Source organism: Rhincodon typus, chromosome 15, assembly GCF_021869965.1.
Source record: "Rhincodon typus isolate 14 chromosome 15, sRhiTyp1.1, whole genome shotgun sequence".
In the NCBI taxonomy this organism is placed as follows: Eukaryota; Metazoa; Chordata; class Chondrichthyes; order Orectolobiformes; family Rhincodontidae; genus Rhincodon; species Rhincodon typus.
In genome coordinates this window covers 24,312,053-24,322,277 of record NC_063346.1, presented here as the reverse complement: position 1 = coordinate 24,322,277, position 10,225 = coordinate 24,312,053, and the positions used below count along the sequence as shown (strand labels likewise).

The window sequence follows — 10,225 nt, the reverse complement described above, 5'->3', positions numbered from 1 at the left end:
CTGAAACGTCAGCTTTCCTGCTCCTCTGATGCTGCTTGGCCTGCTGTGTTCATCCAGCTCTACACCTTGTTATCTTATTCCTAATATTTCTTCAGAGAATACTTCCATGCCAGATGTTTGACCAACTTGACTCACCGTGCCAGTACTATTCTTCCATCCTAGTGACTCTATGTATCTGACATTGCACCAAACTTAAAGATTCCCCTAACATATTTCTTTTGGGCTATTTCATTTGTTGAATTATTGTCTGAAGAAAACCAGGGCATTTCGTTCCAGTCAGCCCCAAATTTTGATTGATCTACTCCAATAAAACTGAACTAAATTAACATCAAGTGTAAATGGTATATCTTGATGTCACCCATATACTGCAGACACCTGTAAAGCAATAGGTCAGTTCCAGGAATATAAACCGCATGCTATCAAATTCTCTGATTAACGGCATGCTACAATCACAGCCTTATGTGTTTTAAACCCTGCAAATTACTGTTTCCGTTAATCGACTTTTCTTTGTGTTCTAGTAGTGGTGAACTCTCTGGTTTATCCAGTGATTTGAGGTTCAGTTAGCTCAGTTGGCTGGGAGGCTGATTAAGTGATGCCAATAGCATGGGTTCAATTACTGCACTGGCTGATATTACCAGGAAGGATTCTGCCTCTCGATCTCTTTCCCGTCACCTGAGGCATGGCAAACCTTAAGTTAAATCATCACCAGTCCCCCACCGCTCCCCCCCCCCGCCTCCCTCCCTCCCTCCCTCCCTCCCTCTCTCCCTCTCTCTCTCTCTCTCTCTCTCTCTGTCTCTGTCTCCCATGAGAAAGCAGCATTATGGTCCTCATGGACAATGGCAACTTTACTTTTTCACAGTCAACAGATACCAAGTGAATTCAGCGGAGGGAAATTAGCCCCATGTCACATTTATGTCACATGTTTTGATCATGATTTCAATTGTTTAGGGGGAAACTGCCTATCCACCTTTTTGGATAATAACAAACTGATTTTTAAAAAAGTAATATATGTGCAATATATATTGTTCTTTTTTTCTTTTCAGCAGAAATTCTTTTTTAGAATGTATGTTTATTCTCTCTCAATAACTTCTGACAGGAAACTAGGTATCGTCAGAGATATTTGGATCTGATTTTAAATGATTATGTGAGACAGAAGTTCATCAACAGGGCCAAAATTGTCACCTATCTACGGACATTTTTAGATAATCTGGGATTTCTGGAGGCAGGTTTTTTTTATATTTTCTTATTTACACTATATGTTTTTGAATAATATATCTTTTGATAACTTTCGGTGAGAGAACAACTCTAGAAATTTTTAAAATTTCCATAACTATATCTGAGATGCTTAGTGATTTTATGCCCTCATCATGTGAATTTAATCTTTCCTACAGGTGGAAACACCCATGATGAATATAATTCCAGGTGGAGCAGTTGCCAAGCCCTTCATTACACACCATAATGAGTTAGACATGGATTTGTATATGCGAATTGCTCCAGAGCTTTACCATAAGGTATGAGCATAGAGAGGTGCATTTTCTCAAAAGAAGGATGCAAATGTATAGAGCACCTTTCATGTTCTTAGGATGTCCCAGAGTACTTCACATAGCCAATTGAATAAATTTGAAATGCAGTCTCAGTTGCACCATCTACAAAGTCTATTTCAGTATCTCACCAAAGGCAAAAACCTGTGCTTCATTTCTGACTATCTTGCCTGTCACATATGCATCTATCCATGACAGTATTCTGTAACAAATATCAAGGTTTGAGACTGAGATAACAAGATGTACAGCTGGATGAACACAGCGTCAGAGGAGCAGGAAAGCTGATGTTTTTTTGAGACTATTGTGTTTTGAGGCTCTATCTTTAAGGTTAATACGGACGCATGATGGAGGTCACATAATTTGTTCTGAATCCTGCTGAAGAGAAGCCAGGGTAACTTGGTTGGTAGAGGGGCCAAGTTATTTTTTACTATTGGAAAAAGGTTTAAGATATTTACATTTCTAATCAATGACCAAAGCAACTTTGCTGCTAGAATGATAGCTTTATAAACAGTCTCCAAATCCCAGACGACCATTTGGATTTCTGAATAGATCTCTCCACAAATGTTGCCAGACCTGCTGAGTTTCTCTGGCCCTTCCTGTTTTTGTTTAGGATTTATAAAAGCTTATGATTTGGATAAGTTGCAAAGAGTGCAAATGCAGAAAGCAAAAGCCATTGGGGAGCAATAGAAAGTGGCAACCAGATTCTAAGATGATGCAGGAAATGTACATTTAGAAAAGTTATTTAGATTTTAATTTTTTTTTAACACAAACTAATGTTTTAAATCCAAGTTGTCCTTGTTCTAACTGAACAAAACGAAGACTGGCTCATGGTGCTGGCCTTCTTTCCCCCGCCTCTCCGCTTCCTAGTAATGGAGGATGGTTACCAGTACCAGCCAGCTCTCTCCCAACCTCAACTCCATCAAAAAAAACTAACAGCTCAGAGCTGGGCATTTTGATGCTCTTCTAAAAATAATCAGGTGTATAAGAGGTCCAGAAGGTTTTTCTTGCACTCGTGACTAATAAAATATTGTGATAAATTAACTGTTCCTTCTAAAGAATTTTTTGTATAGAGCTGAAAATATATGTGGATGTATATACACCATATTAACATGTTACTGCAAAACATGGGAGGAAGAACCTTTTTTACTATTTGGAACCTAAATAGGCTTGAGTTTTGTCACTTTACTATGAAAGAAGTTAGGAGTATGAATATTTCCATGTACATTTTATTGAGAAAGGTAAACAGTATATAGTGAAAAAAATTGACTTCATTTCGATTTTATGAATTTTAAATTTATTTGAAATGAACTTTTTTTTAATTTGTGGATATTGTAAAGGTTAGGATGAATAGGTTTAACTAGTAATGCTTTTGGAAAAAGAATGAAAAAGGATGGACTTGCAAATGTTCAATGAAAATTTGTCAACTGTACTTTAAAGAAAACTCACACGAAACCTTATTTTGCTTCGCTTTTCCCTTGACATACAATTGAGGTGTTCAAGAGACAGTTTGCTGTGAAATAAATTGTCTTCCATACAAATATACAATCTGTGATTGCAATTTGTGGTTTTGAGTTGTAATTTAACACGCAGAAAGGAAAGATAATTTTGGTTGGTTGAATATGTGGAGTCTCCTTTAACCGAAACATATCTTCATTTTTCAGATGTTAGTTGTAGGAGGTCTTGATAGAGTGTATGAAATTGGGCGTCAGTTTAGGAACGAAGGTATTGATCTTAGTCATAATCCAGAATTTACCACATGTGAATTTTACATGGCCTATGCTGATTACAACGATCTAATGAAAATCACAGAAAAACTTCTTTCAGGTTTGTAATGTAATTTCTGTTGTAATTAAATCATAGGAAAATTGTTTTCTGCTAATATGGTAAATTGTTTAATACTATAAATCTTAAAAAGAATGAATGATTCTTCTGGGTGGCATGATCTTAGTTTTGTTCTTATCCAAAAGATGGTGTGTTCTTGCTAGAAAATAGTCCCACATACTCCAGTTTCTTACTTCAGTTGTTTCCAAGTGATAATTATTAATGAGTGAGTCTGAGTGGGCTTTCTAACTTAGGGTGGGGAATGGACATTGAAGTTTAGCTCAACTTTGTTAAATCTGATAGCTACAACCGTACTTTCTAGACCGAAATACTGTGTAATGATCAAGACAGAAGAATAACTGGCTGTATCTTCTCCCCGCCTACACCCTCAAAATAAGTATCAGGGACTCTCAGGCAAACTGCAGATTCTCTAACTGATGTTTGAAAAAAAATAAGCTAACGAGGCACTGAATTCAATCAAACCGTTTCAAAACACTCATATGAATTTTTGTTTTTGCAGGTATGGTAAAGCACATCACGGGCAGTTACAAAATCATATACCATCCTGATGGACCTGATGGTCAAAGTTATGAAATTGACTTTACACCACCATTCAAGCGTGTCAGTTTGACAACAGATCTGGAGAAAATTGTGGGAGTTAAATTTCCACCTGCTGATCAATACGAGACTGAAGGTAAGAATAATATTTGTTTCTGGTATTGTTAATTGAAGAGATAAATAGCAAATTGTGATATGATAGTTGTTGTTCTATCCTGCTTCCCACAGCTTTGCTTTTATTTTTACAATCCAGTTAATCACACGATCCTCTTCCGTCACACCACATCTTATTCAACATGAGATTGCCTTCTTACCTTTCCAGTAGCAGCCAAGGATAATGCTGCTATTCATTCCACATTAAGTATACTGCCTACAAAAGTTTGTTGTAGAATCATTGAAATTACTTAGAATGTGAAGCACAGAGTTAGGACATTCTAACCAAAAAGGTCTTTGCCAGGATGCTTATGTTCCACACAAAACTCCTCACTCGATTCTCCTAAATAAATTAGAATAGTCTTCTTTTCAGAAAAACTTCTTTCAGGTAATTTTGATATAATAAAACAATAGGAAAATTGTTTCCTGTTAATATTGTAAGTTGTTTAATACTGCAAGTCTTAAAAAGAATGATTGCTATCTTCTGGATAACATAATTACCTAGCTTTGTTTTTAAATACATCAATGATGTTTGCCTTAACTACTGCATTTGTGATTTTCTGCATTCATAACTTCTTATGGCTTCTTTCAATTAAATTTCTTCAATATAATTTTTATATTTAATTATTTTAACAGCTTTTTGGTCAGGATAGAATCCTATTATCAAGTTACTTTAAACAACTGCTTTATTGATATGGCTTTATAAGTGCAAACAGAAGGATAGTTTCCACATCCTACTGTTTCACTAATTGTACCCACATGAAAAATATAATCTACAACATAACTACTGGTATAATAAAATTCAAGACAGATTTCTTGGAAATCTGAAAGATGGTGGCAATATGCTACCTGTAGTTGCTGGTTTATTTTTGCATTTTCATTTTAAATAAGGCTGTAACATTTGCAATTCTCCAATCCTTTAGCACCTGTATCAAACAAGGTTTGAAAGATCATTGCAAGTTCCTCACCAAACTTCACATTCACTTCTCAGCATCCTCACTTCCCATCGGTCCTGGTGACTTTCAACTTTGTGTCTTCGGTCAGCTTTTCTACAGTCTGTCCAATATCTCAACAACCAGCTCATTGTTGTGACGTTAATAATATTATCTTCCTTAATAAAGGAAGAAACATACTTGTTTAGTATTTCAGCCATGGACTCTGCTACCACTGTTGGGTTTCCTTTTTAGGCCAAAATTGACTCCGGTAATTCTTTTGTTTCCTTTTTTTACCAACAACTAGCAAAACACTTTAAATTTGACTCTTTCTTTTTCTTTGTTAGAATTCCAAGTCTTAACCCTGCTGTAAGATTAACTTGCTTCGTTTTGTTAAAACAGAGGCCCGTAAATTCTTTGATGATTTATGCATTCAGAAAGGTGTTGAATGTCCACATCCAAGGTCTACAGCCAGGCTTTTGGACAAGGTATGATTTGAAATATATGAAACCCTGGCTAATTTCTGGCTCAGGAACTTGACCCTCAGACCATGCTGGGTCCCAACCCTCGATGCTGTTTTGATAGAGGAAAGACTGTACTGGTTCACTCTACCTGTTATTATGTTTCAAAGATGTTATTTTCTCCCTTTTGTCTGTTAACAAGCTCTTTAATGGACTTACACCTGGTTAATTAGAGGCTTGGAGGTCGCTACCATAGAAGCCCTTTGAAAATTTTAGCAGGTCATGGAGGCTTTGGGATGACTAATAGGTCATCAAGACAATGAGAACCATTTCAAAACCTTGCTCTCACCTGTCAATTGGATATTCGGCCCCCAAGTCATCATGCAGTCGACAGCCTGAAATGACAACATCATCCACAATGGCAGTGCTTTTGTGATTTGTTGATATTTCAATTGCAAGAATGTTAATATTTTGAATGTTGCAGGTGTTTTGTACAATATTTAGATAAATAGTTTTTTTATGTCTTTTTTTTATGCTTTCCATTCTGCTAATGGTTCAGGCACGGGAAGCTGTAATGGTAAATGGCAAAGAATCATTGCTATAGAGACATAAAACAGAATTTTCCCAGCCTCCAAACAACATTGGCAATGGCAAGATATTCGGTTTGGGAAAACACAGCAAAAACAGAAAAATTAGATTTTTACCATTGAGGGGATAAAAGTCAAATTATCCACATAAAGTTTAATGGCTAAATGAGAATCTCGGAGTGAGTTGTGAGGAGCCTATTTGCATGCATGAATATCTCATTATTACCTAATCTCACCTAATTTCTATGCAGGTTTGAGTCTTTCCAGGCAAGTGGATAGAAACTAGATGGTGCCAATTTCTGACATAAAATTCAGAGCTGTTACTGATGGGCCAAAGCTGCAGATATTGGCATCTACTCTGGCATTCATGTTGACTAGCAATTCTCAACATCTGTGGGTTCGGTCCATGGGCAGCGACAGACTCAGCAATTCATCCATGGATGCATCAGCTTCACCACCTTTTCATGGCACTTCTCCAACTCAAATTAAAAATTTCAGCACTTAACTACTACATTTTAGAGTTCACCAAGACCAAGTTCACCAAGTGCCAGGCTGCTCTGCAGTCAGGGACAAGCACCCATCTCATGCATCAAAACAGGGTGCATCTCAGTCCGCTTAGCTTGCTTTCTTAGCAGTCATTCATTTTGCATCTGCCTGGATGCCCCAGCATTTCTGCTTTACTTGTGCTTTTACAAATTACCACTTCATTCAGAATTTACAGACTCTCTGTACTTCTGTTGTGCCTTGCCCTTTAGCATATGACAAAATGGCAGGCAGCACTGAACAAGCAAGGGGCGGATGTGTTGCTGTACTGCACCGAGCAATGTCAGTGTCACACCTGCAGCATGTGGCAACAACTCAAGTGGCAAACACAATACAGCCTAAAAGCCCTACCTGAATGTCTGAGGGTAATAGTCGTCAATTAGGGGGCACCACCATAGTCAGTCAAGGGCATTGTCCAATCTCCGGCCAGGGGCTTGGCTACCGGTCAGTCAGCTGATGCATTCAGGATCGGGGATCATTATAATTTTGGTTTGGGGAGTGGACCAAGGTCAGTCCTGCAGACTGAGTACAGTAAATCCATAAGATGTGTGCCCAGAAGTAGGCCATTCAGCCCATCAAGTCTATGCCACCATTCACTGAGATCATGGCTGCTCTGATAATCCTCGAATGCACTTAACAGATCGTCAAAAGACCTTCTGGTGAAGTATAGTTTTTTTTTAATCACCCTGTTCGGGGTTGTTATGTTTGGAGCAAGTGAGACGTAACCACTGCATCACAAGACCTCTCTCAAATTGGAAGGATGAGAAGCATAGTCTGCAGAGGTTGAACCTGTGCAGAGACACCCCAATGGATTTCAAATCCATCACTTGAACCACTTGGCCACAACTACAGGTCACTAATAAAGGCAGTTTGTTTTAAATTGCCCAGTTCAAACACCTTCCAGAGCAGATCGGGCATGAACCTGTACCTTGTCCCACACTATTGCTGTGCCACAAGACCTGCACACCGTGGTGCCCAAAAGCATTGATGTCTCTCACATATCTCCTACATTCCAAGGGCCGCATGGATGGCTGGTGGAAAACGGTGGTTTCCCTCTCCCAACCCTGGTTGATGACTTTATTACACACATTCCTGATTGAGGACGAGTATATGTACAATGCAATATCTTCTTTCACTGGGTCCATTGAGGACTTTACAATGACTCAAGATGAGGTTCCATTCTTGTGTAGGTCTGGGAATTTGTTGTAGTAGGCTACAGAGTGCACTGATCATCCTTGCATTCTCTAGCTTTAGCTTAAGAAGTATCTAAATCCTTCTTGAAAACATTTGGCCTCAACCGCTTTTGGTGGCAGACAATTCCACAGGTTCACCACTGTCTGACTGAAGAAGTTTCTCCTCATCTCAGACCCCCTGTCCTTAAATTGTGACCCCTGGTTGTAGACAACCAGGTCATTGGAAACATCCTTTCTGTATTTAACCTGAATTTTAAAGGTTTCTACAAGGATTTATCCTCTTGTCTCCATTCTTCTAAACTCAAGCGAATTTAGTCCTAACTGATCCTGTCTCTCTTCATACGTTAGCCCTGCCATGCCAGGAATCAGACTGCTAAATTAATTGCACTCTCTTCATACCCAGAACATCCGTCTCTGATAAGGAGACCATAACTGCTCACAGTACTCCAGGTATGGTGTGACTCCATTATAACTTCCCCTGTTTCTGTACAATTGCAGCAAGACATCCCTGAGCTTGTGCCCAAGTCCTCTCACTAAGGAAGCTAGTGTAACATTTACTGTCTTCACTGCCTACTGTGCTTGCATGCTTACTTTCAGCAAGAAGCGTACAGGGACATCCAAGTTTCATTGCACCTCCTCTTTCCCAATCTGTTGCCATTTAGATAATAATCAGTCTTTTTGTTTTGGGTACAAAGTGGATCACCTCTCATTTATCCACATCATTGTACTTCATCTGCCATACATTTCCTTGCTTGCTCAACTTGTCTAAATCACACTGAAGCATTTCTGATCCTCCTCACAGTTCACCCTTCCACCCAGCCTACAAACTTGGAGATATTACTTTTAGTTTCCTGACCTAAATTATCATTTTATGAACAGCTGGAGTCTAAGCAGTACCCCAGTAACAACTGGCTGCCACTGGGAAAAAGACCCGTTCATTCCTACTCTTTGTTTTCTGCCTGCCAACCAGTTCTCTATCTATGTCTGTACTCTACCCCCAATCCCATGTGCTTTAATTTTACATGCTAATCTCTAATGTGGGACATTGTTGAAAGACTTCTGAAAGTCCAAGTAAACCACATCTGGTGGCTCCCCTTTATCAACTTTACAGGTTATGTCCTTAAAAAAATTCCAGTAGATTTGACAACCATGACTTCTCTTTTGTAAATCCACAATGCAAAAATAGAACCATTTCTGAAAATCATCTTTCCCCTAATTTGAAATTCCCTGAAATATGTAATACTGCATGAGCTGGCTTGCCAATACCTCCATGGACATTTGGTTTAATGACTTTGTGACCTTTTGCAGCTTTTCCAGTGTTACGAGGGATTGCTATAATGGTGGTTGATCACCAAAAAGCTAGCCATAATTTTTGGATTTGCCAACTGGTTTTACAGTCAGGTGCTCTTCCTTGCGGCTAACCTTCCCATTTATGTGGGGCTGGGAAGAGGCTTACAGCATATTAAATAACAAATTCAGTTTCAACAATTAATTGGTATCCTTTTGTTTCAGTTGGTCAGTGAATTCCTGGAGGTTACTTGTATTAATCCAACATTCATCTGCGATCACCCTCAGATCATGAGCCCACTGGCCAAATGGTAAGGTTTAACAAGATCAGACATAACACAACTTTTGTGTTTCAGCAGTGTTCAGCACTCATCAATGTTTGGAAGTGGGGACAAGAGACAAAACACCACTAGTCTGTGGTAATGGCTTTGCCTTACAGCCTCCCAACATGCCACTTATTTCTAAACACATGCAGCTGTGATATGGTAATTTATTTGTCTTGGTGTGTCTAGGCCTTGAGGTTTAAGTCACAAGTATAATAGTATGGCATAAAAAGTTTATTTTAATAGTATTAAGTACTGGGAAAGATGACCAAGTACTGTACTCATAATGTTGTCTTTCCATGAGTGTGAGTTTTCAGTTCCTAGACTGCCTGTGACCTGATCTCCCCAGACATAGTCATTCACAGTATTTTGCTTTTGCCTCCTCTTTGGCATTTCCAATTAAATTGAACGTACAAACAGGGAACAAGAGTAGACCACTTGCACCTTTTGAGTCTATTGTACCACCCAATAACATTATGGTTGATGAGATAGTAGGAACTGCAGATGCTGGAGAATCTGAGAAAACAAGGTGTAGAGCTGGATGAACACAGCAGGCCAAGCAGCATCAGAGGTGCAGGAAAGCTGACGTTTCGGGCCGAGACCCTTCTTCAGAAATGGGGGAGGGGAAGAGGGTTCTGAAATAAATAGGGAGAGAGGGGGAGGCGGATAGAAGATGGATAAAGGAGAAGATAGGTGGACAGGAGACAGACAGGTCAAAGAGGCGGGGATGGAGCCAGTAAAGGTGAGTGTAGTTAGGGAGGGGATAAGTCAGTCCAGGGAGGACGGACAGGTCAAGGGGGCAGGGTGAGGCTAGTAGGTAGGAGAT

At 39.1% G+C, this 10,225-nt stretch overlaps 1 protein-coding gene across 1 annotated transcript; it reads left to right on the top strand.

Annotated features, from left to right (window-relative positions):
- Window positions 1-770: 770 nt before the first annotated feature.
- Window positions 771-9,414, top strand: kars1 (lysyl-tRNA synthetase 1). Its single transcript, XM_048605807.1, has 6 exons — window positions 771-1,222; window positions 1,392-1,511; window positions 3,203-3,365; window positions 3,883-4,056; window positions 5,408-5,493; window positions 9,302-9,414. The coding sequence occupies exons 2-6, from the start codon at window positions 1,404-1,406 to the stop codon at window positions 9,389-9,391; spliced, it is 621 nt and encodes a 206-aa protein (XP_048461764.1). The 5' UTR covers window positions 771-1,222; window positions 1,392-1,403; the 3' UTR covers window positions 9,392-9,414.
- The last annotated feature ends 811 nt before the right edge of the window (window positions 9,415-10,225 follow it).